Source organism: Pseudophryne corroboree, chromosome 11 (genome assembly GCF_028390025.1).
Source record: "Pseudophryne corroboree isolate aPseCor3 chromosome 11, aPseCor3.hap2, whole genome shotgun sequence".
NCBI classification, from domain to species: domain Eukaryota; kingdom Metazoa; phylum Chordata; class Amphibia; order Anura; family Myobatrachidae; genus Pseudophryne; species Pseudophryne corroboree.
In genome coordinates, this window is record NC_086454.1 from 18,708,182 (window position 1) to 18,734,933 (window position 26,752).

Below are 26,752 nucleotides of genomic sequence, written 5' to 3' on the forward strand. Positions count from 1 at the left end.
GAGTACAAACATCCCTCTGAGCATCTCGCATATAAAGGAAAGCATCCTTTAATTGCTCTAGAGTCAATAAAATACTGTCCCTATCCAGGGTATCAATATTTTCAGTCAGAGAATCCAACCACACTACCCCAGCACTGCACATCCAGGCTGAGGCTATTGCCGGTCGCAGTATAACACCAGTATGTGTGTATATACTCTTCAGTGTAGTTTCCAGCCTCCTATCTGCTGGATCCTTGAGGGCGGCCGTATCAGGAGACGGCAACGCCACTTGCTTTGATAAACGTGTGAGCGCCTTATCCACCCTAGGGGGTGTTTCCCAGCGCTCCCTAACCTCTGGTGGGAAAGGGTATAATGCCAATAACTTCTTGGAAATTAGCAGTTTTCTATCGGGGTTAACCCACGCTTCGTCACACACGTCATTCAATTCCTCTGATTCTGGAAAAAATACAGGTAGTTTTTTCACCCCCCACATAATACCCCTTTTTGAGGTACCAGCAGTATCAGAGATCTGCAAAGCCTCCTTCATTGCCGTGATCATATAACGTGTGGCCCTATTGGAAAATACGTTTGTTTCTTCACCGTCGACACTAGATTCATCTGTGTCGGTACCCGTGTCGACTGACTGAGGTAAAGGACGTTTTACAGCCCCTGACGGTGTCTGAGACGCCTGAACCGGTACTAACTGGTTAGCCGGGCGTCTTATTTCGTCAACTGACTTTTGTAATGTGCTGACATTATCACGTAATTCCATAACTAAAGCCATCCATTCCGGTGTCGACTCCCTAGGGGGTGACATTACCATCATCGGCAATTGCTCTGCCTCCACACCAACATCGTCCTCATACATGTCGACACACACGTACCGACACACAGCAGCCACACAGGGAATGCTCTAATCGAAGACAGGACCCCCTAGCCCTTTGGGGAGACAGAGGGAGAGTTTGCCAGCACACACCAAAAGCGCTATAAATGTATATAAACAACCCTAGAAGGTGTTGTTTACTATATATGCGCTCTTAATATATAAATATCGCCAATTTATGCCCCCCTTCTCTTTGTTACCCTGTTTCTGTAGTGCAGTGCAGGGGAGAGACCTGGGAGCCTTCCTCACCAGCGGAGCTGAGCAGGAAAATGGCGCTGAGTGCTGAGGAGAATAAGCTCCGCCCCTTTTTCGGCGGGCTTTTCCCCGGTTTTTAAGAAACTGGCCTGGGTTAAAATACATACATATAGCCTTAATGGCTATATGTGATGTATTTATTTTGCCACTAAAGGTAATTATATTGCTGCCCAGGGCGCCCCCAGCAGCGCCCTGCACCCTCCGTGACTGAGTCAGTGAGCCGTGTGACAACAATGGCGCACAGCTGCCGTGCTGTGCGCTACCTTCAAGAAGACTGAGGAGTCTTCTGCCGCCTGCTTTCCGGACCTCCGTTCTGCCGTCTCTTCAGCGTCTGTAAGGGGGATCGGCGGCGCGGCTCCGGGACGAACCCCAGGCTGACCTGTGTTCCGACTCCCTCTGGAGCTAAGTGTCCAGTAGCCTAAGACTCCAATCCATCCTGCACGCAGGTGAGTTGGAAATCTCTCCCCTAAGTCCCTCGATGCAGTGATCCTGTTGCCAGCAGGAATCACTGAGATTGAAACCTAAAAAAAAACTTTTCTAAACAGCTCTTCAGGAGAGCCACCTAGATTGCACCCTCTCGGACGGGCACAAAAAACTAACTGAGGCTTGGAGGAGGGTCATAGGGGGAGGAGCCAGTACGCACCATGTGACCTAAAAGCTTTTTTAGATGTGCCCTGTCTCCTGCGGAGCCCGCTATTCCCCATGGTCCTGACGGAGTCCCAGCATCCACTAGGACGTTAGAGAAATATGCAAATGGATAATTCTAGTGTCACGTGTGTGGAAGACACTGACAACCATAAAAGTGAAAGCAGTTGTGAAGAAAGACTGTTGATATAGGGCCTAATTCAGATCGGATGGCAGCAGCAAATTTGTTAGCAGTTGAGCAAAACCATGGGGGTCATTCCGAGTTCATTGTAGCTGTGCTAAATTTAGCACAGTTACAATCATCCACACTGACATGCGGGGGGGGGACGCCCAGTACAGGGCTAGCCCGCCCCGCATGTCGGTCCCTGTCCCGTAGCTGAAGTACAAAGTGCAATGCTTTTGCACTTCAGGAGTAGCTCCCGGCCAGAGCAGCTTTTGCGTGCTGGCCGGGAGCTACTAGTCTCTGCCCAGCGCGCATCGGCTGCGTGTGATGTCACGCAGCCGCTGCGGCCTTGCCCCCGCAAGGGGGCCGGACCGCGCCCACAAAACGGCGGCCAAATGCCGCCATGCCGCCTTCTCCCATCAAGCGACCGCCACTGCCTTTCAATCAGGCAGAGGCGATCGCTAGGCAATGACAGCCATCGGCTGGCAGCCATGTGGCGGGGCACTGCGGTGACGGCGCATGTGCAGTTTTGACCGGATTGGTGCGCTGCGATGAACTGCAGCGAGCCATCAGGTCAGAATAACCCCCATGTGCACTGCAGGTGGGGCAGATATAACATGTGCAGAGAGAGTTAGATTTGGGTGGAGGGGCATTCAATCTAAAATCTAAATTTCTAACTCTCTCTGCACATGTTACATCTGCCCCACCTGCACTGCACACGGTTTTGCCCATTAGCTAACAAATTTGTTGCTGCAATCAGATCTGAATTACCACCATAGTCCGCACAGTCAGTGAATGGTGTCTTGCAGATATAAACTGTATATACCAGAAAAGTGGACTACAGACATTTAAAATGTGCACGTTTTCTTGCTTGCGTAACCCTACATGTTTTACAAGTTGCTACGAGAAAGCTGAAAGTAAAGGTTTGTGTAACAGACTACTGTGCATACTCCATTTTGGCTTCAATCCTTACCCAAGAAGGCCACCGTCTGTACTTCTGCACCTGTGTGACACCATCTTGTTACTGTGTTAGAGCGCCACAGTGGAACACTTTAGTGTTTCTCTCTAGCACTGGGCTGTTTGTGGGCTCAGGGCATCCGCTGGTTTGCACCTACACTCTGCCATACCACTGTCAGTTGTGCACACATATTTTCCAACAAGTTAAAGTGAGTATATCATTACCTGCTGGAGTCAACCGTGCACGTTAAACATGATCTTTTCTAACATGCGGTGGCAATTAGACCTTGCGGTCTAGTAGATGACCCCAAAGTGGTTACGGATAGTAATGTGGCATCAGAAAAAAAACACACAATGCAAATGCCCCCGGGATATATATACCAAGGGCCACGAGTGCAGAAAAATGGGGACTATGGGGTCTATTCATGAAGCAGTGAAAAGAGTGGAGAAGCGAGCCTGTGGAGAAGTTGCCCATGGCAACCAATCAGCTGCTCCGTACAATTGTACAGTATGCAAATGATAAATGTTACTTCAATGCTGATTGGTTGCCATGGGCAACTTCTCCAATGGCTCACTTCTCCAAACTTTTCACTGCTTCATGAAGAGACCCCTATGTGCTTAAAAAGAAAGGAATGTAGACAAGTGATGGAGCAGCACATACATTCCTAGAATACTTATAAAGATCATCGCAGTGTCGGCCATAATTATCAGCGTTCTATTCCTACGAGTGAAGCGCAATGATTTCTAATATTTACTGACAGTCTGGTTAATTAGCATATTTCCCTGGCTGGAGGACCAGGTCATGAATAATGCATCACATTGGTTTATGTAGAGTATGTTTACTGCAGAGTCGGTAAAATGAATTATTTACACGCAAGGTCTGGAACAGTCAGTGCTAGCGCAGCGTCGCTGCCGGCAGTAGCTCAGCCCTACGGATCCGGGGCCGAAACATCGCTTCTATTTATCTTTCACATAAAGTTATTACACCAAAGCTCTGGATTGTTTGTTGCTGCACAAAGTATCTTTGAGAGGACTTCTAATAATGTGTACTTAGCAATGGGCCGCGTCGCAGGCCGCGTCTGAGTGAGCGGAAACTGCATTTGGAACATGTGACATCACTGAAGCTTGGGGTAAGGATAGGAGGAGTATTGGCGGAGCTGGGTACACGTCAATATGGGATCTATTTGGGATGCCGGCAGTCGGAAGATGGACGTTGGAATCCCAACACTGGTCAGAAGACAGACACCAGGATCCCAACATTGCTCACTATGGGGGTCATTCCGAGTTGTTCGCTCGCAAGCTGCTTTTAGCAGCTTTGCACACGCTAAGCCGCCGCCTACTGGGAGTGAATCTTAGCTTATCAAAATTGCGAACGAAAGATTCGCAATATTGCGAAAATACTTTTCTGTGCAGTTTCTGAGTAGCTCGAGACTTACTCTGCCAGTGCGATCAGTTCAGTGCTTGTCGTTCCTGGTTTGACGTCACAAACACACCCAGCGTTCGCCCAGACACTCCTCCGTTTCTCCAGCCACTCCCGCGTTTTTCCCAGAAACGGTAGCGTTTTTTCACACATACCAATAAAACGGCCAGTTTCCGCCCAGAAATACCCACTTCCTGTCAATCACATTACGATCACCAGAACGAAGAAAAAACCTCGTAATGCCGTGAGTAAAATACCTAACTGCATAGCAAATTTACTTGGCGCAGTCGCACTGCGGACATTGCGCATGCGCATTCGCGACTAATCGCTCCGTTGCGAAAAAAAAATACAGAGCGAACAACTCGGAATGACCCCCTATACCGGCACATACCGCTATATATATAGGCACTTTTTATATGTTATACATTCAGAAATATCTCAGTCCGATACCTTGTTAGCAGAGTTTGTGGTGAATGGGTCGTCATCCTTCACAAGAGGTAAGTTGCTTGGTTCCACATCTTTCCCTATAAGGAGAACACCAGAATATGAGAAAAGAAAGCACATGATATGGATTAACACAAGTGATCTTATTTTAGCAATGTATTTTAGTTACATATGAGCGGTTCGGATTACCTTAAATCCGAACGCGCCGAACTTCTAGGATCAGAGTCAATCCAAGCCACAGCTCGGGTTTTCCTGCCAGACTCAGATTCCAAATCGAGGCAAAAAAAAAATATATATATATATATCATCCTCCCTGCGTCAAATTCTCATGGGTTTTGGATTCTATATAAGAACCCCGCGGCGGTGAATTGGCGCTATTTCACTCTGTTCTCAGGCGCGTTGTGGTGTGCTGCACTGAACTCTGCTGGTTAAATTGTCTCTGCTGTGTCCATCTAAAGTGGCTGTGCTTTCACAAGCAGCACTACAGTGTGTATGGTCACTTGTCAGTAGCAAAAAAAGTAAAATACAATTTAAAAAAAGTTTTACAAAAATGGACTTTAAAGTTTGCACAATCTGTGTGCGCTGTACCCCTGTGTTTGTACTGTTCTGGCTCACTGGACCCATGTACGTTTATTATGCACATATATAATATAATAGTCCTTTGAATCGCCACAGTGTCAATTGAGCAGCAAATTTTATAATATATTGTTCTATAGTTTGTACTGTTCTGGCGCACTGACACCTGTGAGTTTATAATTCACAGACACATACATAATAAAAATAATAAAAGCTTTTTGAATTGCCACAGTGTCCTTTTTAATATCCAACATAAGGGTGGATGGGAGAGCCTAAGGACAATTCCATCTTGCAATTCTTTTCTTTTGTCACTGGTGTGTGGCAATGTCTCATAGATGTGCTATAAACTGCTCTATCGCTTAGTAACCAGCCAGCTCGCTGCAGCCCTTGGCCTACACTGGATAAAAACAATATTGTGATCTGTGAGGTAGTCAAAATTGACTGGAAATTAATGTTAAGGTTAATAATACTCTAGGACAGTGGTCTCCAAACTTTTTTGAATCACGGCGCCCTAGAATATCAGGATTTTTTTCACGGCACCCTTAGGCCAAAACTTTCTTATTGAGAAATTTAGAAAGAAATATTACATTAAGCAGATTGCGTTTATATGTCATCCTTAGGGTCAGTTGTGTGGTGAGGGACAAGATTTGCTTCTGTTTGGCCACATTTTATGACTGGCAGCCACCAGCACTGGTTTTACCTATTATATTGACCATGAATAATTTGAATTGGTCCTGGACCACCAACCCAGGGCACCCCTGCAAGTGTCCCGAGGCACCCCAGGGAGCCACGGCACACAGTTTGGGAACCTCTGCTCTAGGAACAACAACAAAAACCCAAATGATGTAATTTTAGCTTTTTTTGTACATTTTTGGAATAAATACAAAACCAAAAAGAGATGACAAATTAGAACCAAAACTAGCAAAAATGGTCCGGCGCACATCTCTAATTTTACACAAAAATCTGGCAATCGTCCACTGCACTTTTTTACTGAGACTCCTGTTCGTTTAGACATGCCGCTACTTGTTACTTTGTAACCATGTAAAACATTTGTATATATTTTACCTTTGGAAATATCTTTGGATGTTATGCGTGTTACATTACACTGTGCTTCACTATACATATTTTATTTTCGTTTTGTTCCATGTTATACAATCAAGTAAAAAGTATTGGAACCCATTAAATTGTGACAACATTGAGGAGCGCCAGCTAAATTCTCTCTCCATTTTATGTTTTTTTTTGTTTTTTATCTCTAATTTTAGTTTGCATGAATGAAGAATTCCTGCTCAGAGGACTGAGAGGCCTATTTATTAACATTATTTTTACGAAAATAATCTGAAAAAGTGTATTTTCTATTTTCACACCCTTTTCACATTATTTTAGTATCACTGAAATGTATTAAAGGGCATTTGGAGCAGTTTTCATGAAAAAAAATGCTCCAAACCCTTTAATTCACTATTTATTTTTAGTAACCCACACCAATGGACACACAAAGCTGATCACTGGTAAAAAAAAACAAAAAAACAACAAAACGAAAAAACAATAACCCAACAACCCAAAACATACTTACCAGTCCACGAGACGGTGCTGCGCTGCAGGGTGCCGGGTGCAGTGTCCTCCATATGCTGCGCTGTGACCCCCCCCCCCCCCCCCCCCCGATGCGGTAAAGTGATGCTGCAAAACTGAGCTCTCTTTACAACACCGGGTGTCACAGCAGAGCACAGGATCCGACACCCAGCAGCCAAGCAGGAGCAGCGATTACCGGCTCCCTGGATTGGCGACTATACTCACGGTGCAGGGGGGGGAGGGGAGCCATGGCACGGGATGTGGGGGTAGTCACAACGGGGAGGGTCGACTCTGCAGAGGCGGCAAGTTCTGTCCCTGCTTGGAATAATTGATACATCCGTGCGATGTACTCATTTATCGCACTGAGGATTCGGACGATGTAATCTCCTTATATCTGCTTCCTTGGATGCGGATGGTGATAAATAGGCCCCTAAATCTGCCCTGCAAAGTCAACATGTAAACGTTCCTGTACATAGGGGTCTATTCAGACCCGGACACAGCCGCGTATCTATAAGCAGCGGCCTCATCCAAAGGGTCTGTGCAAGCACACCGGCTGAAGTGCGTGTGCGCGACCCTTCACCTTGTGGCTGCTTCCTGGAAGGATGCGGCCACAAGGCGATTGACAGTGGCCACCATAGGGGGGCATTGATGCAGCGTTGCGGGGGCATGGTGGGCAAACAGGGGGCGTGTTGGAAGCATTATCAGGGTGACTTTGTGACATCACATGTAGCCATTCCGAGAAAAACAAAAAATGGCGTCGGACCACATGTCAGCGCGGCCAGGGTGTGCAGGAAAGGGTCTACCTCAAATCGATGCATCCACAATTTAACTGCATTGCGGGGCGGCGCCATACACACGCTGGGTGGTCTTGCCCTGTGCAGGGCGGACCCCGGCACGTCAGTAGGTGGATGCAGATCTTGCTGCGGGAGGCAAGATCCGTGCCTATCTCTGAATAACCACCATTATCATCAGATCTGTTTTTGAAACAGAATAAAAAAAATATATAAAAAAAACAAACCATAATTCCGATGTGTCGGCAGCAGCCGCACGTCGTACACACACCACACACACACACTTGCATTTTCTGATTTTTTTTTTACAGTTGCCAAGTTTCCACATTACGTACATTCCAGGCTTTAACAAAGTTATCCCTGGAGATTTTCCCTTTGTATACGGACATGTCGCTTTTTCTCTTATTCTTTATATAAAGAGCAATGGTTATTAAATTGGGCACCGGGGGGGGAAGGGGGGGGGGGTAAGGTCATGCATCAACCTGGGCACCAGGGCGGCCCCACACATCACCCAGGACACCAGGGGTAGCCCCACCCAGGGGCAGATTTGGGGTGAGGTTGCCCGTAGACACAACAGTAACAGCCGCCCCTCCCCTGCCTAGTTTTGTTGATTGGTTATAGCCCTCACTTGAGGATAGCCAATTTAATATTATATTTTATACTATATTTAACATTTTTTTTATTTGTAATCATAGTTACGCAGTAGGGCAGGTTACCGGGGCATGTGCCGTGCCATACAGATGGCATACGGTACAGTACAGGGGAAATACTTTGCAGTTACTGGGACTTTTTGGTCTGACAGCACCAACACAAGCCTCCAAGTACCACCCCGAAACAAGTGCCGCCGGCACGTGTCTAATGGGAAATGCGCCACTGACGCCACCCGTCACCCAGGGCACCAGATAAGGCTTTGTAAATTTAATTCGGCATACAATATAGCGTAGCCTTGTATACTTGGCAGCAGACAGAACTCCATGGCATATAGTAGGACAACATACAGAGTACTGAGAAATATACAGTATATTCTGCAAGATATCTTTACTGACGCACTAGAGGTCAGTAGCGGATCTTGGTACGGGCACTCAGGATTTTTGCCCGGGGTGCCGCCTTCCGGAGGGCGCCGGCGCCATCTGTAGGGCGCCGCGCCACGGCAAGATCCGCTACTGTTTGTCAGTGCCCCCCGGTGCTGTGAAGGAAACTAGACGGGTAGACGCTACCCATCTAGTTTCCCTTCGTGGAGAGGACCTTTGCTGTGCGGTGCGCGATGACGTCATCGCGCACCGCACGGCATTGTGGGACTGGCACATAGACGCTATGGGTCATAATTGACCTCTAGTGTCTATGCTGTATTATGGGAGAGACGTCATGACGTCACTCCCATAGATCCGAGGAGCAGGGCGGCGCGGGTCAGCAGCGGTCGGGAATCAGGAGCGGGGATAGTAAATATTCATTTTTTTATTTATTTTTATGGGGCACAACTCTACAGGGAGCGTAACTGACCACGCCCCTGTATGAAACCACGCCTCTATTTTTGCCCAGGGCGCCACAAGGGCTAGAACCGGCCCTGCTAGAGGTATAGTTATAAACATATATACAGAGCAAACAATAAATTGGTCTGTGCAGTGAGTGCCACGTGTGAGGGTGTCTGTATAACGCAGCATGTGCAGTGAGTGCCACGTGTGAGGGTGTCTGTATAATGCAGCATGTGCAGTGAGTGCCACGTGGGATGGGGGTCTGTATAATGCAGCATGTGCAGTGAGTGCCACGTGTGAGGGGGTCTGTATAATGCAGCATGTGCAGTGAGTGCCACGTGGGATGGGGGTCTGTATAATGCAGCATGTGCAGTGAGTGCCACGTGTGAGGGGGTCTGTATAATGCAGCATGTGCAGCTAATGCCATGTGTGATGGGGGTCTGTATAATGCAGCATGTGCAGCGAGTGCCACGTGGTATGGGGGTCTGTATAACGCAGCATGTGCAGCAAGTGGCACGTGGGATGGGGGTCTGTATAATGCAGTATGTGCTGCGAGTGCCACGTGGGATTGGGGGTCTGTATAACGCAGCATGTGCAGCAAGTGGCACGTGGGTCTGTATAACGCAGTATTTGCAGCGAGTGCCACGTGGGATGGGGGTCTGTATAATGCAGCATGTGCAGTGAGTGCCACGTGGGATGGGGTCTGTATAACGCGGCATGTGCAGTGAGTGCCACGTGTGAGGGGGTCTGTGTAACGCGGCATGTGCAGTGAGTGCCACGTGTGAGGGGGTCTGTGTAACGCGGCATGTGCAGTGAGTGCCATGTGGGATGGGGGTCTGTATAACGCAGTATGTGCAGTGAGTGCCACGTGGGATGGGGTCTGTATAATGCAGCATGTGCAGTGAGTGCCACGTGTGAGGGGGTCTGTATAACGCGGCATGTGCAGTGAGTGCCATGTGGGATGGGGGTCTGTATAACGCAGTGGGTGAGATTCAAATGATATATCACGCCCAATTTCCTTTCTAAAATGATCTCTGTTATCGCGCATATTGCGCCCATAGTAATCAGGTTTAGCTGTACAAAGGGTTGGGTGCCTCGCTACTCCAGGGGTAGCGAGCTGAAATAATGATACAACGTCCCTGAGTTCAGAAACAGAATGGGTGTGAAAAGGGGTGAAAAGAATTGAATCCCGCCCAGTATGTGCAGTGAGTGCCATGTGGGATGGGGCTCTGTATAACGCAGCATGTGCAGTGAGTGCCACGTGTGAGGGGGTCTGTATAACGCGGCATGTGCAGTGAGTGCCACGTGTGAGGGGGTCTGTATAACGCAGCATGTGCAGTGAGTGCCACGTGTGAGGTGGTCTGTATAACGCAGCATGTGCAGTGAGTGCCACGTGTGAGGGGGTCTGTATAACGCGGCATGTGCAGTGAGTGCCACGTGGGATGGGGGTCTGTATAATCCAGCATGTGCAGTGAGTGCCACGTGGGATAGGGGTCTGCATAACACAGCATGTGCAGGGAGTGCCACATGGGATAGGGGTCTGCATAACGCAGCATGTGCAGGGAGTGCCACGTGTGAGGGGGTCTGTATAACGCGGCATGTGCAGTGAGTGCCACATGTGAGGGGGTCTGTATAACGCGGCATGTGAAGTGAGTGCCACGTGGGATGGGGGTCTGTATAATCCAGCATGTGCAGTGAGTGCCACGTGGGATAGGGGTCTGCATAACGCAGCATGTGCAGGGAGTGCCACATGGGATGGGGGTCTGCATAACGCAGCATGTGGAGTAAGTGCCACGTGGGGTGGGGGGCTGCCCCCATGGTGGTAGAGCGACAGGCACCCTATAAGTGCAACGCTATATCCTGGTGATAACAGATAAAACTCACCTGTGCTAAGAGTATTGATATCATTGTCAGCCCCAAATGACAAATTCCGCGTCAGCTTGTTGTTGTCGGCCTTCTGAGGGGTGACGGTGGCAGGACACAAGGAGAACCTGCGCCGGAATAAATTCTCCTCCTTCATTCTGTGCGCCGGGGAGGTTTTCTGAAAAAATATAAAAAAGTACAATGTATCAGAGGATTGAGGGAACAGAATAGAAAGTTTTCTGATGGTTTCATGGGATACAAGACATGACGAGCAGGAAGCTGAGGTGTGAAGCAGTTCCAGGAGGGGGTTTAGGGGGTTTCCAGCCCGTCACAATGCAGACAAGGGCCTGTCAGGGGAAGTCTCCAGGATGTGGCTTTATAAAGGACCAGGTGTTCTTCCTAGTTTGTGGGTGTCCTCCCTGTTGTGGCCCACGTGTCCTTCATGTCACCTGGCAACGTGCACAAGTACTGTAACCCGCTGGCTGGGCCTCACCTGGCTTCCTCCCAGTTACGTTATAATAAAGGCTCTGACCACTTGTCTCCATTTTCTGTGTTGGGCAAATATTGGGCCACAAAGATATTTATCAAATGGATGGGTGCACACGTCATATACACTGCACATCCCAACTCACAGACTAGAGCCGTGTTCCTCAAAGCCGGTCCTCATGGAGCCAACAGTGCATGTTTTCCACCCCATCTAGCTGGGGCACAGACGTGCTGACTATCACCAGATCTACAGGTGGCACCAAGCATTCCTGCGTTACCTTTCACCGTCAGGGTTCCATGAGGACAGAGACACTGGACTATGGGGCCCACTTATCCCCTGGAACCTTCCGCCAAAAATGGCCGCTGTGCATGTGCGGTCAGACCCCCCCGGCAGCCCTCGCAGCACGTGGCAGGGATGGGCCGGATGGGTGGTTTTATACAACATCTCAGGAATGCCGGATACAGACAGAGTCAGGACCACAGGCTCAGTGACGGCAGTAACCGAACACATTGCGCTGCTCGGTGCCAACAGTACAATTGTCCTAATGTTGAAATAACACGGTGCACCGCGTGTGACGGCGGGATAAACAGCGGCGATGGCTGCTGCTAATAGGAGCCATTGTTCTCTGTGTAATACAGTCATCAATATATACTGTATTATCGCCGCTCCTGGCTGGTGGGTAATTACAGTCCACATTGTCAGGAAAACACAGATTAGCGGTTGTACAGAGGAGAGATTCGCACGCACAATAATTGTATAATTGCCGAGTCCTGACACCAATTATAACATACAGCTGTCTTATCGTACGTGACTTATATAGGGAGCGCGCGTGCCCTACTGTATGTTATAGGGAAAGTAGAAGTCATCGGGTTCAGGAACCACAGAACACAACACACGGCAATAGGCGGAGCGGACTTCCTATGTCATAATATAAACCTTATAATGCAGGTTTCCCCAACGCATGTGAGGACGTCAGACCTCAATCATAAATGACGACATCAGCAGCCACTGTATATACAAAACCCTATCAAATCACCTCAGATTGTCACGTCTCAGGTCTGCGTACATTTTGTGGTGCCATATAAATAAAAGTTAATATCTGGACACGGAACTTCTCAGGGAATTGAAATTGGACATTCTTAGTATAATAAACATATTGAATATTTTTCAGTCAATATCTTAATCAGAACACCAGTTAGGGTGCGTACAATTTAGACGTTATCACGTACGATGCGGCCGCGTCAGAACGATATAGTCTAGCGTGTACAGATGATACGTCGCATGATGCGCACTCCTGCGGGTCGTCTGTGACCTCGCCTGTCGGACTTGCGATATCGCAGGCAAGGGCCATGCAGATTAAAAAAAACAAAAAAAACCGAAGAAAAACAATAGAGCTGGCGCTGTTTCTCCAATAATAAATAATTAAATAACTGTGGATGAATGTAAAATCACAATTTGGTTTATTAACTAAACATCACGTACTAAAACCATGAATAAAAATTCACATATACACATGAAACTTTAGGGCATAAATTGAGCTATGAATAAAATGAAAATGGCTGCTAATGAGTGTCCACAGAGGATCCCGGACTAAAACAATGGGCAAAGTTCCCTGGGGAAAAGAAAGGAGTACAGCTGGTGTTACCCGTGACGACGGAGACTTCCAGAGGCTTGAAAATTAACAGCAAGCAAGCTGTGCCATTTGTGTAGAAACTGGGTCTCTCCAATCGGTGCTGTAAAGTCAAAATCCCACAGAGAAAGTTCCAAGGCAGGTTTTACAAGTCCATATCTGGATCCTTTAGAACGTGAAACACTTGTAGTAGTAGTAGCAGCTTTTACACATGCAGATGAATGCGATGTTTCATCGTACGGACATCGCTGTAATGTGTTCCTAGCCTTAGAGACATTTATTGCTGCAATCAGCAGATTAAATACACGGAACCATTTCTCCACCGCTCTCTATATGAGGTTTGCAATTTGCTGTTCCGCAGAGAACATTTATAATTCAGTGCTGAATACAGTAACAGCTCCCATCTCTGTATGACTAATATATGACTACACCGGCGCTAGATTATGGCTTATAAAAGGCTCTATATTTAGAGGAGAATCCAATTGTTTACGGAAAGGGTTTTTAGTCAAACTTCAGTTTCGTGATAGTTATTATTATATGTCCAACTATTCTGTAACGCTGCCCAGACTGTGGTCTCAGGGCGTCATTTCATGTGGTGAAGGAGGCTGCGTGATGCTACCAGACCTGGGGGAGATGTATCAAAGCTTGGAGAGAGATATAATTCAACTTGAGTTGTAGTCTTGCCAAAAATCGCACATCTATAACATGCGGGGGGGGGGGGGGGGGGGCTCGACACAGGGCAAGGCCGCACCGTATGCCGGGTCCCCACGCTAACATGCGAGCGCATTGCTATACAGCGATGTGTTTGAATGATTAAGACAGCCCCCTGCCTAGCTGCGTTGGGCCGCCATCTTTTGGGTCACAGCAGCTGCGTGTGACGTCACGCAGCCGCCGCAGCCCACCCCAGCAACGGTCCGGACACGCCTGAGTTGTGGACCGCATCCCTTAAGCAGAGTGTCAACGCCCACAAAATGCGGAATTGATGCCCCGTTCCTCCCCCCTCCAGGTCTTAGGACCTTGCACATACGCGCACCGGCGTGCGCACGCATGTGCTGAAATGTGCATGTGTTGTGCATCTGAACTTGAAATCTGGCCCAAAGTACCAACCAATCAGCTCTCAACTCTCATGACAGACGGTTTGAAAAATGACAGACAGGAGCTGATTGGTTGGTACACTATCTCTCGCCAAGCTTTGATACGTCTCCCCCCTTAGTGCTAAAACTTATGGGCAGATCCATAACAGTTTCCCAGGCACAAGCAGAGCCGCCTCTCCAGAGCCACGTCTAGCGCGCAGAGCCGTCTCCCCAGGGCCACGTCTAGCGCGCAGAGCCGTCTCCCCAGGGCCACGTCTAGCGCGCAGAGCCGTCTCCCCAGGGCCACGTCTAGCGCGCAGAGCCGTCTCCCCAGGGCCACGTCTAGCGCGCAGAGCCGTCTCCCCAGGGCCACGTCTAGTGCGCAGAGCCGTCTCCCCAGGGCCACGTCTAGCGCGCAGAGCCGTCTCCCCAGGGCCACGTCTAGCGCGCAGAGCCGTCTCCCCAGGGCCACGTCTAGCGCGCAGAGCCATCTCCCCAGGGCCACGTCTAGCGCGCAGAGCCGTCTCCCCAGGGACACGTCTAGCGCGCAGAGCCGTCTCCCCAGGGCCACGTCTAGCGCACAGAGCCGTCTCCCCAGGGCCACGTCTAGCGCGCAGAGCCGTCTCCCCAGGGCCACGTCTAGCGCGCAGAGCCGTCTCCCCAGGGCCACGTCTAGTGTGTAATTCATATCTGATGCCAGGCGCAAGGTCTAGTTTAACTTGATAATTGGAATAAAATCCATTTGTCTTTACTCGTGACAGAGGCCGCACATCGTCTGAGCGCTATAGGAAAGGATTTTACGTGATGCCAGTAATTGCTTTACCGGAAGTTTGTATTTTACCCCATCTCCCCACTATCACACACAGTAATTTTATATAACGTATTACACTACAGAGGCATTTTTTTTTACCTCAGTCTTATTCCCTGAGCTTCTGTCCAAAAGAGAAGAAACCCCCCCTCCCCCCCCCCCCCCCCCCTGTGCTGTACAAGGACTTCTGATTATTAGTTATTGTTATTTACACTGATCTGTCCATTTTCATTTATATCTTATATTCGCTACTTTACTGAGCATCTTATTTTCCATAATGACTTGGTGTGCACTAGTATGGCCCTATGGGTCATCGTACGCCCACGGGCAGAGACAGAGGTGATCGTGCTCTATGCGCTGATCTACACCCACTGAACAAGGACAGATTGTAAGAATCACACCCATTATGCAGTACAAGTGGTGATACCGTGTGAAGAGGCAGATTTATCCACATTCAGGGTGTACGGTGCATGTAAGGGGGATATGTACCAAACCTTGGAGAGAGATTAGGTATCAGCCAATCAGTTCCTAACTGCCATGTTACAGGCTGTGGGGTCTAAAAGAGTGGAGAAGTTGCCCATGGCAACCAATCAACACTGAGGCAACATCAAGTGCATTCGAAAAAAATTATACATAGCAGCTGATTGGTTGCCAAAGGCAACTTCTCCACTCTTTTCACTGCTCTATGAATAGACCCCCATGTTTGAAACATGACCGGATCTGATTGGCTGGTACTTTATCTCACTCTAAGGCTTAGTAAGTTTCCTTCATAATAACCCGAGCTGGGGAAGGGGGGGGGGGGGCACATTCTACACCCTGCAGACAGAAGAGGGTATTCCCAGCTTACCAGGTGCCGGTGGCGCCAAATTTCTGGTGATGGCTTCTTAAATATGGTGCCAAAAAAGACTCTCTATGCGGTCTATTCATGAAGCAGTGATAAAAGTGGAGAAGTTGCCCATGGCAACCAATCAACATTGATGTAATATTTATAATTTTTATACTATACAGTTGTACGAAGCAGCTGATTGGTTGCCATGGGCAACTTCTCCACAGGCTCACTTCTCCACTCTTTTCACTGCTTCATGAATAGACCCCTGTGTCTCTTGCACTGTGCCAGTAGCTTTCCATTAACCTGCGCAGGCGCGAAGATGCCGCTGAAGATATGGCGACGCTGGCAAACCGGCGCGCGTTCAGCTCCGCACCAGCCCCGGTAACTCCAAACCTAGACTTTCATTTGCAACAAACACAATTTTGCTTTACATTTAGAAGACTTGGAAACTGCATCCTGCGAGAACTGTACGGTGCGGTGCTTCTCTGCCGCCAAACCACCGGCATAATAATCAGTTTTATTTTAGCTCTCTGATCCTCATCCTGACACATGAATACTGGATGATAGACATACACTCCCATATGTACAACTTTTCCAGCCCAGAAGGAGCCGTCTCACCAATCAGCGACATATGGACTGTTTTACTAATTACGTTATTTTTACTGCACCAGATAAAGAATTTCAGCATCTGCGGAGAGCGCGGGCAGGAAGCGTTCTGCGTTCCGTCAGCTGTGACCTTTACCAGAGACATGCTGCCAGCGCAGATAAAGCTGAAGGGCGACGACTGCGCCAAGCTGGACTCCCGGATTTCTCCTTCTCAAAATAAATGAAGCTTCTGTCCAAAGATGTAACAAGTCAGGTAAAGGGAATATTTTAAAGATGAACAAGACAATTCTGTGCCCCTATGCATCTATACATGTCTCATCCTCTGATAACGCCTTCCCTGACTGTCACTTACTACAATGTAAGCCCCCCTCTCCCCCCTACCTCTCCTCTGGTCAGGAAGCTCCATCGGTAGGTCATGAAACCTGATACTCCTGTGTCTATTCCTGCACTGCATACTGTCCTGCTCACATCCCAGGATGCCTGGTTCTGCTGCTGCACAAGAGGGAGAGCTAGTGATGTCCGTGTGCTCCGGCCGGGGGACCCCCCTGACAATGGGGGCCCCGGATACAGTATCCTCTGCTCACCCCCCTTAATCTGGCTAAGACTGGATTGATGTATTGTAACTAGCGGCGGGAAGCTTGCAGGATTTGTAAGTGAATATTAGCTTACCTGATTCTTCCAAGTTACACATACTGTATCTGCCAATAGCAGTTACTATGCAGGGGAGGCCACGTTCTGGTCTTGCCTGCAGTTATCTGGGGCTCTGCATGGACATCCAGTGTTGTTCAGGAAACTAGATACTGCACATTGTGAGGGCAATTCAATTGTTTGTTGTTTTGTTTTAGGAGATGGCTACTAGAAGGTACCCAATGGGAGCAATTCGATTAATTCTGCTTGCAGCCTCCAGCGGTGGGGAGCAGAAATGTGCGAAATATCCGGTTTAGGCGCCCAAATGGGACTTTTCCCGTCATGCCCACTAGTCGGGTTTAGCGGCTTTGCGCAGCTAAACTTGATGCTTTTGGGCACTTAAAAGGTAATGGGTGCCCAATCAGAGCAACAATTGAATTGCTCTGATGGGCGCCCATTAAAAATCTGAATCGCCCCCCTATGTGCATTTAATCATACTGCATGACAGACCTCCGCACACCAAACTTGGTGGTGGCTGCAGAGACCTGTACCAGTGTAGTGGCAGAACTTGCAGTACATAGCTCTGGGCCCCGATTCAGCATGGAACGCCGCTACGACAGCGTTCGCATGCTGTGGCCTTTGAAGCGTGTGCACACTGATATTCAACGGCATCTCACATGTGCGAACGCCTCTGCTTGGCTGACAGGCAGAGGCGTTCGTGGGGCGGGAGGGGGCCTCGCATTGGCGCTTCGGGGGCGGCGTTGCAGGGGCGCAGCCTGGACAACGCAGGCACGTCCGGACCGCTTGCGGGGCAGGCCATGCGAAGTCACCCAGAGACGATGCGACACGAAATATGGCGATTATCCATCTGCCTCAGCAGCTAGGCTGCGTAGGCAACCCTAAACATGCGAGTGCGTCGTAGTCTTGCGATGTGCTTGCATGTTTGCAGGTGGGCTGGACCCGCATGTCCGCGTAGTGGGTCGTAGATGTGCAATCTTTCACACATCTACGACCGATGCTGAATTAGGCCCACTCCTGTGCAGCCGCAGGCATTTGTGCTTATGCAGAGTTGCAGGATTCTGGCGCTTACGTCTGCTGTCGCATAGAGAGGAATGGACGGGAGAAGGAAAAGGCCGAACAGCACAGGCACAGTACGGAAAATGGGAAGAGATGCACACTGGCGCAGTGACTGGATTCACATACACCTGGAAAGCCGCGTTGTTACCGTGTGGTTTAGAGAAAGCGGTCAGCTGCTTCCAGACGTGTCGGCTTTGCCAACGCCTATAGCTCTCCATAGATGGGATGGAGAGTTCTGTCTGCTGTATTAGAGGATCTGGGGACTATTTATCAATTATTACTTGCAGGATATAATTCCCAATGATTCAATCATCATCCAAATATAACGCACTACACACGTTCCGAGTACAGGGAGGAGGGGCAGGTAGAGCCAGGAGAACACAGGTGGATAGGGAAAAGAAGGGAGGTAGAGGCGGAGCTGGAAAGAGGTGGGTGGGCTGGATTAGAGGCAGGTAGAGCCAGGAGAACACAGGTGGATAGGGAAAAGAAGGGAGGTAGAGGCGGAGCTGGAAAGAGGTGGGTGGGCTGGATTAGAGGTAGGTAGAGCCAGGAGAACACAGATGGATAGGGAAGAGAAGGGAGGTAGAGGAGGAGCTGGAAAGAGGTGGGTGGGCTGGATTAGAGGTAGGTAGAGCCAGGAGAACACAGGTGGATAGGGAAGAGAAGGGAGGTAGAGGCGGAGCTGGAAAGAGGTGGGTGGGCTGGATTAGAGGTAGGTAGAGCCAGGAGAACACAGGTGGATAGGGAAGAGAAGGGAGGTAGAGGCAGAGCTGGGAAGAGGTGGGTGGGCTGGATTAGAGGTAGGTAGAGCCAGGAGAACACAGGTGGATAGGGAAGAGAAGGGAGGTAGAGGCAGAGCTGGGAAGAGGTGGGTGGGCTGGATTAGAGGTAGGTAGAGCCAGGAGAACACAGGTGGATAGGGAAGAGAAGGGAGGCAGGCCAGAGGCAGAGCTGGGAAGAGGTGGGTGGGCTGGATTAGAGGTAGGTAGAGCCAGGAGAACACAGATGGATAGGGAAGAGAAGGGAGGTAGAGGCAGAGCTGGGAAGAGGTGGGTGGGCTGGATTAGAGGTAGGTAGAGCCAGGAGAACACAGGTGGATAGGGAAGAGAAGGGAGGTAGAGGCAGAGCTGGGAAGAGGTGGGTGGGCTGGATTAGAGGTAGGTAGAGCCAGGAGAACACAGGTGGATAGGGAAGAGAAGGGAGGCAGGCCAGAGGCAGAGCTGGGAAGAGGTGGGTGGGCCGGATTAGAGGTAGGTAGAGCCAGGAGGAGGACACACAGGTGGGTAAGGAAGAGGAAGGCGGGCTAGGAGGAGCCAGAGCTGGTGCAGGCTGCTGGGAAGAGGAGGAAGGCGGAGGACAGGAGGAGCAATGAGTCGGGGCTGTGCGCTTAATTTGTAATGTATTATACTGATACATGGGATTGGCTACAATGTAAGGGGCTCCAGCTCCCCTCTGACCCCAAGTAAGATGCTGGGGAGACCATTTGACTTTAATCTCTGGCTAATACCGGCCATGAACGGCCAGGACTAAAAAAGGTTACGGAAGTAATCCTGAAATTAAAGCACCAGCATTCCGAGGCGTCTAACAAACATTTTGTAATGATTGATCATATTTAATGTCAGGATACATTTTTAAAACCAAGGATCCTAATGTACAAAGCCTGGGAGAGAGATAAAGTGGAGAGAGATAACGTACCAGCCAATCAGCTCCTAACTGGCATTTTTTCAAACACAGCCTGTGACATGGCAGCTAGGAGCTGATTGGCTGGTACTTTATCTCTCTCCACACTTAGTACATTGGCCCTCATTCCGAGTTGTTCGCTCGCTAGCAGTTTTTAGCAGCCGTGCAAATGCGATGCCGCCTCCCACTGGGAGTGTATTTTAGCTTAGCAGAAGTGCAAACGAAAGGATCGCAGAGCGGCTACAAAATATTTTTGTGCAGTTTCAGAGTAGCTCCAGACCTACTCAGCGCTTGCGATCACTTCAGACTATTCAGTTCCTGTTTTGACATCACGAACACGCCCTGCGTTCGCCCAGCCACGCCTGCGTTTTTCCTGGCACGCCTGCGTTTTTTCGAACACTCCCTGAAAACGATCAGTTGACACCCAGAAACACCCACTTCATGTCAATCACTCTGCGGCTGCCTGTGCGACTGAAAAGCTTCGCTAGATCCTGTGTGAAACTACATCGTTCGTTGTAATAGTACGACACGCGTGCGCATTGCGCCGCATACGCAGGCGCAGAAGTGCCTTTTTTTGCCTGATCGCAGCGCAGCGATTGAAATCTGCTAGCGAACAACTCGATTGGCCCTTAAATCTTTATTTTACTTTTCCTGTAATCCAATGAGAAGGAAAAGAAAAGAAACAATCAGAGGCTTCTATAGGGTTATACGGAGATACGGAGAGTGAGGGTTTTACCAGGGAGGTCAGCAGTGCAATATACACAATATACAATCAGAGGCTTCTATTGCAGTGATCTGTAAAGAGGACATTCACCGGAGGCAGCACAGACCCCGTATTCCATAATGCAGAAAGGAGCACAGCTCAGACCCCCTCCCCCCATCTAATAGAATCAGAGGCACCTATAGAGGAGGGAGACCTCTCACCTCCCACAGTACAGGCATGTACCAGACCCCTGCTCAGACTGGTATTATCAGACCGCCAATAGTCCATCTGTCCTACACAGGTTCCGTTACTCGGACATATAACCTACATAGTCAGTGATGTGAGATAATGGCGTGTGCTGGCTGAGGAAGCGGCCGGGGGAGGGGGGGGGCGAGGACGACGATAATGTTAGACGCAGGGAACCAGCACTGTGACCTTGTCTCTTGCACAACGAGGACTAGAATAATAGGACAGGTGGGTTAGTCTGGAGCATGGGTTAGGCCTAGGCTGTGGGGAGGGTTAGCCACACCAAAGGAGGGTTAGGGTTAGGCTGCAGGAAGAGAGGGTTGTGGCTATGGTAAGTATATGTCGGGATTCTCACCATCAGGATGTCGCTGTCTGACCGCCAGCATCCCAAACGCCGGTCACGTACTGTATATCACACCCGTACAAATAGGCTTAAGATTGATGGCATAGGTGGTCATTCCGAGTTGATCGCTAGCTGCATTCGTTCGCAGCGATGAGGCAAAAAAAAATGGCACTTCTGCGCATGCGGCACAATGTGCACGCACATCATACAAATGCAGCGAACTATGTCGTTTCACACAGGGTCTAGCGAAGCTTTTCAGTCGCACTGCTGGCCGCAGAGTGATTGACATGAAGAGGGCGTTTCCGGGTGTCAACTGACCGTTTTCTGGGAGTGTTTGGAAAAACGCAGGCGTGCCAGGAAAAACGCAGGCGTGGCTGGGCGGGTTTGTGACGTCAAAACAGGAACTGAACATTCTGAAGTGATCGCAAGTGCTGAGTAAGTATTGAGCTACTCTAAAACTGCACACACACAAAAAAAAGTTTACCGCCGCTCTGCGATCCTTTCATTCGCACTTCTGCTAAGCTAAAATACACTCCCAGTGGGAGGCGGCATAGCGTTTGCACGGCTGCTAAAAACTGCTAGCGAGCGAACAACTCGGAATGACCACCATAGTCTTTAATGAAGGCCCAATATCCAATCTGCAAGTTGCAGCTGCGTCTACTTATGTATTGGGGCAATTCGCCATGTGCACAGAGGGCCACTGGGGGTAGGGGCATCCAAAACGCCAAAAAGCGTGGCATTCGGAACCAACACTATCTGAAAATGACGCCAGTTCAGCATACAAACAAACTCTGAAAACCATGCCTTGTAAAAGGATTGGCGCTTTAAAAACAAACAAACTAAAAACAGATATCAGCCGGCATCCCACGCTTCCAGCTATCTCAGCCGCTATTACATCTCGCCGTTGGAGTTTGCTAAATGGGCCAGTTACTTAATGCATGCGAAAACTAGCGACTCGGCATGTGTAACGGGACCATAAGGGATAATAGTCGTAAAAACATATCAATTAGAAAAAAGGAAAAAAAAAATCAAAATGGTTTTTAGAAAAATTCAGTTTTGCGCCAAGGAGCCAAATATGTTGGAGTTTATTATTTTAATCTCTCCTGCTTGATTTTAATACAAATTAGATTGTGAATTAGTGGGGTGGGGGGAGGTTTACAATCAATTTTTAGCTTTAACAGTATATACAGTATAATTGCGTCCAGGAATTGCGCAGTACAGTTACAAATGCAGCGCGATAGATCATTACCCGTCCATTTATGTACTGCTAGGTGCAGGCAGAGGTACCCGCCTGCGGGACATGTGCTCCTCTGCAGGGCAGCCACCAGGGGGGGGGACTGCAGGGACTGGAGTCCCAGGTCCTTACAGAGAGAGGGCCCAACCCTGGCTCCTACCACCAATACCTGGAGAACTTCTTAAAAGAAGCCTTCCCTGTGCATCATCTCTCCGTGAGTCATTCCTGCAGGTCCTCAATGCTCCACCTGCATGTAACATCTCTATGTATGACATCACATAGGGGTGGAGCAGTGCGGCAGAATCTTTTTTTTTTTTTGGGAGGGGGAGGGCCCTGTCTATTTTGTCAGTCCCGGGCCCCACAATTTCTGATGGCAGCCCTGCTCTTCTGTGTATAAGACGCAGAGAAGGAACGGGCATAATCACCACCTGCCAGCATCACGCTGGGTCCTTGCTCACCTCACCATCTGTTTGCCAGAATATAACTCAGGGAAGCAGGCAGCGGACCAGGCGGCCTTTATGCTCTGTGAGAATTCTATGTACTAACTGTGATTGCTGCACTGGTGTTACTTATACCCTGGCCAGCTCTGTGCCTATGGGGCAGACGGAGAGGCAGCAACATACAGAGCGGGCCCCCACAGCAGACAGCCGCACCTCCGCTGCACAGGCGCCGACACTGAACTCACAAGCAGAATGACAGCGCAATCCATCACTCCACTTCCAGGGATTGGCAGCGACTGGCTCTTATTGTGCCCCAGCAAGAACACAATGCCCATCCTGACACACAAAATATGAATTTTCACTTTGCGAATTGCAGGTGAAAATAAACGTTCAAATCCACATTAAAAATGCAGATTGTGATAAATAAATCCGGGGCCCTCACGGGAAAAATCTTCTTATTTGGATTAAGCATTGCACAAAAAAATAATAATAATAAGTTTACTTACTGTAGAACGCCCATCGAAAAACCCTTGGGACAAAATGAAGAAAAGAGAAAGAACAAAAAGAAAAAAAAGAAAGAGAAAGAGAAAAAGAGAAAGAGAGAGAATACACCCTGTCAAGTGAGGGGTGTGGATCATAGTGTCAACAGTAACTAGGTTGACAGTCATTAGGTCGACCACTGTTGGTCGACAGTGACTAGGTTGACCTGAAAGGTTGAAATGATCATTAGGTCGACATGGAAAAAGGTTGACGAGAGTTTTTTATTCTATTTTTTGTGCCGTTTTCTTCGTAAAGTGACCGGGAACCCCAATTAGTGCATCGTATCAGCTCGCCATGCTTCGGGCAATGTGCCTTGTTCCGCTACGGCTGCGCTTGGCACAGGTTACTATTCCTAATCGTAGTCCACGTGGGTCGTTAAGTATGAAAAAAAAAAAAAAAGTGAAACTCATGTCAACCTTTTTATGTGTCGACCTTTGCCATGTCGATCTACTGACCATGTCGAGCAATAGTGGTCAACCTAATAAGTGTCGATCTAAGTGCTGTCAACCTAAAGGCAAGAACCCAAAGTGAGTTAGGAGCCGATTGGTTGGTACTTTATCTCTCTCCGTAGTTTGATACACTCTCTCTCTTCCCCCCCCCCCTCCCCCCAGCATGTTTATCTGACTGCCAGCAGCTTGCTAAGAAATAACATTTTCACTAATGCAATTATATTGTGGGAGCACAGAACCTGTAAGTATAACAAGATGTAATTGCACCGCTGGGAGGCAGATCTTTGCCCGGGCAGGTTTACCATGTTCCAGATCCGCAGAGACCAGAGATGCAGCAATTAGATGCAGCAATTAGCACAACAACAACTTAACGAGTAACCAGCGCAGGTGAGTAAACAGCCGGGTGTAATAACTCAGACACCTGGGCCATGAATGTCATAGACCCCCCCCCCCCCCCCCCCCCCCCCCCTTATATATTATGTAATGGACAGAAGACCAGCACTATCTGCGTCTCCCTATTGATTGCCTTCACCCACAATTTGCACCAGGCCTTTTGCACAGATGGATCCTTTAAATGAGTGGGCTTGTCCGCTCTATGGAGAACCCACACGTTCCCAGGGGGCTCATACACCATTAACTAAATGCACAATCTATTTGCTTTACACTAACGACACCGGGGATGTGGTCAGGAGCGGAATCCATATAGATTTATGGCCTGTGACGCACATTACCTCCATCAGAGAGGTTACATTACTCCAACTTGGGGGATGTCATTTGTCAAATTAATGAAGCAGGGCAGTGGAACAGACAGAGCCTCGGCTCCTGGATCCCAGTCCCAATTATTATGACATTGGCAGAGAAATCTAGAGCCTGTTAAGTCTCAGTGCGGCCCAGCCAGTATCTAGACAGCGGAGGAAAGATTAAACGCTAATCCAGTGAGTAACAGAGACCGACAGGGATAGGATCTAGAAAGCTTTTTAAAACCCGTCCGCATCTCGCCATCGAGTCTCCAACATTCTCAGCACAGGAATTAAAGAGACACAAATATATAGACGTATGGTAGTCACTCTCATCTCGCTGCACTAAAGAGGGACGCTACAGCGAAGTAAAATAAGTAGAGCCTCATGCACATTGCACCAGGTAGAGCCTCATACACATTGCACCAAGTAGAGCCTCATACACATTGCACCAGGTAGAGCCTCATACACATTGCACCAGGTAGAGCCTCATACACATTGCACCAAGTAGAGCCTCATACACATTGCACCAGGTAGAGCCTCATACACATTGCACCAGGTAGAGCCTCATACACATTGCACCAGGTAGAGCCTCATACACATTGCACCAGGTAGAGCCTCATACACATTGCACCAAGTAGAGCCTCATACGCATTGCACCAGGTAGAGCCTCATACGCATTGCACCAGGTAGAGCTTCATACGCATTGCACCAGGTAGAGCCTCATACGCATTGCACCAGGTAGAGCCTCATACGCATTGCACCAGGTAGAGCCTCATACGCATTGCACCAGGTAGAGCTTCATACGCATTGCACCAGGTAGAGCCTCATACACATTGCACCAGGTAGAGCCTCATACACATTGCACCAAGTAGAGCCTCATACGCATTGCACCAGGTAGAGCCTCATACGCATTGCACCAGGTAGAGCTTCATACGCATTGCACCAGGTAGAGCCTCATACGCATTGCACCAGGTAGAGCCTCATACGCATTGCACCAGGTAGAGCTTCATACGCATTGCACCAGGTAGAGCCTCATACGCATTGCACCAGGTAGAGCCTCATACGCATTGCACCAGGTAGAGCCTCATACGCATTGCACCAGGTAGAGCTTCATACGCATTGCACAAGGTAGAGCCTCATACACATTGCACCAGGTAGAGCCTCATGCACACTGTACCAGGTAGAGCCTCATACACATTGCACCAGGTAGAGCCTCATACACATTGCACCAGGTAGAGCCTCGTACGCATTACCAGGTAGAGCCTTTCAGCAGGGGACAGGGTGCGGAAAACAGGAGGCGGGCAGTGGGGTGGGGGTTGCACGCAATTCAGATGGCGCTGGCATGGTGACTGCGGCCGCGCCCTCAGGGCGCAGTGCCCTGGGCGCCCACACCTACCACCACCACTGTCCATTACCTTTGTGTGCGGTGATCGTTCGCTTTCCTTGAATGGGCTAAAACAGGGCTAGCCAAACCAGTCCTCGAGATCTACCAACAGTTCATGTTTTCCAGACCACCTAGCTGGTGCACAGATGTAGTCGTTACTGTCACATTATATCAAACATGTGGCGTATTCTTTCCTAACTGACACATTCCACAGATCCACAGGCGGGCTGGAAAACATGACCTGTTGGTAGATCTCGAGGACCAGTTTGGCCAGCTCTAGGCTTAGATAAATGTTTATTCATATTGCGACGCACATGCTGCCATAATCCTGCCTTCTCCATTGGACAGCGATGGCAGGGCACGCAAGCGCATTCAAAGCCGCGTAGGAGGCGGAGAGATCTCAATGAATCGCTCTTCGTACTCCAGGAGCTAGTGTGCCAGAGCTGTCTGAAGAGGGCGCTCACCAACCCAAATTTAAGCACTGATAGAGTTACAAGAGCTTAATATATTAGGACGCTCAGAACATTCTCATTCGTTGTACGGGGACTGTCATGTGCATCAAACCTAGATTTCCGCAATATCTCTGTCAGGACTGTTTTATTCTCTTGCACTGTTATCCAGTTATATGTTTATTCAGTAAAAAAGTAATTAAATTTATCACCTTTTTCTGAGCTATTTTTCCTGCCTATTCTGTATCGGTTTTATCTTATTTTGTCACAACGGGCGCCATTTTATAGGGTAGATATACCACTATTTGGTGTGCGGTCACACGGATATATGCACGCCTTGGGTAGTTTGTCTAGACATACATTTTTATGTATATTTATTAACATGGGCCCTCA

General features: G+C 48.9%; 1 protein-coding gene and 1 long non-coding RNA gene across 5 annotated transcripts in view; one reads left to right on the top strand and one right to left on the bottom strand.

The window, feature by feature from the left end:
- The window catches only part of OSBPL5 (oxysterol binding protein like 5), a 157,630-nt gene that overhangs the window by 61,726 nt on the left and 69,152 nt on the right, over nucleotides 1–26,752 (bottom strand). For all 4 annotated transcript variants that reach the window (XM_063946331.1, XM_063946328.1, XM_063946329.1 and 1 more), the window contains exons 2-3: nucleotides 11,036–11,192; nucleotides 4,753–4,826 (exon numbers count right to left, since the gene is read on the bottom strand). In XM_063946331.1, the coding sequence (XP_063802401.1) occupies nucleotides 4,753–4,826; nucleotides 11,036–11,171 (210 nt within the window). In that variant the 5' untranslated portion in view covers nucleotides 11,172–11,192. The remainder of the gene's footprint in view (nucleotides 1–4,752; nucleotides 4,827–11,035; nucleotides 11,193–26,752) is intronic.
- The window catches only part of LOC134970333 (uncharacterized), a 54,553-nt gene that overhangs the window by 11,530 nt on the left and 16,271 nt on the right, over nucleotides 1–26,752 (top strand). Inside the window, exon 2 of the long non-coding RNA XR_010189764.1 lies at nucleotides 16,513–16,700. This is a non-coding gene — a long non-coding RNA (uncharacterized LOC134970333). The remainder of the gene's footprint in view (nucleotides 1–16,512; nucleotides 16,701–26,752) is intronic.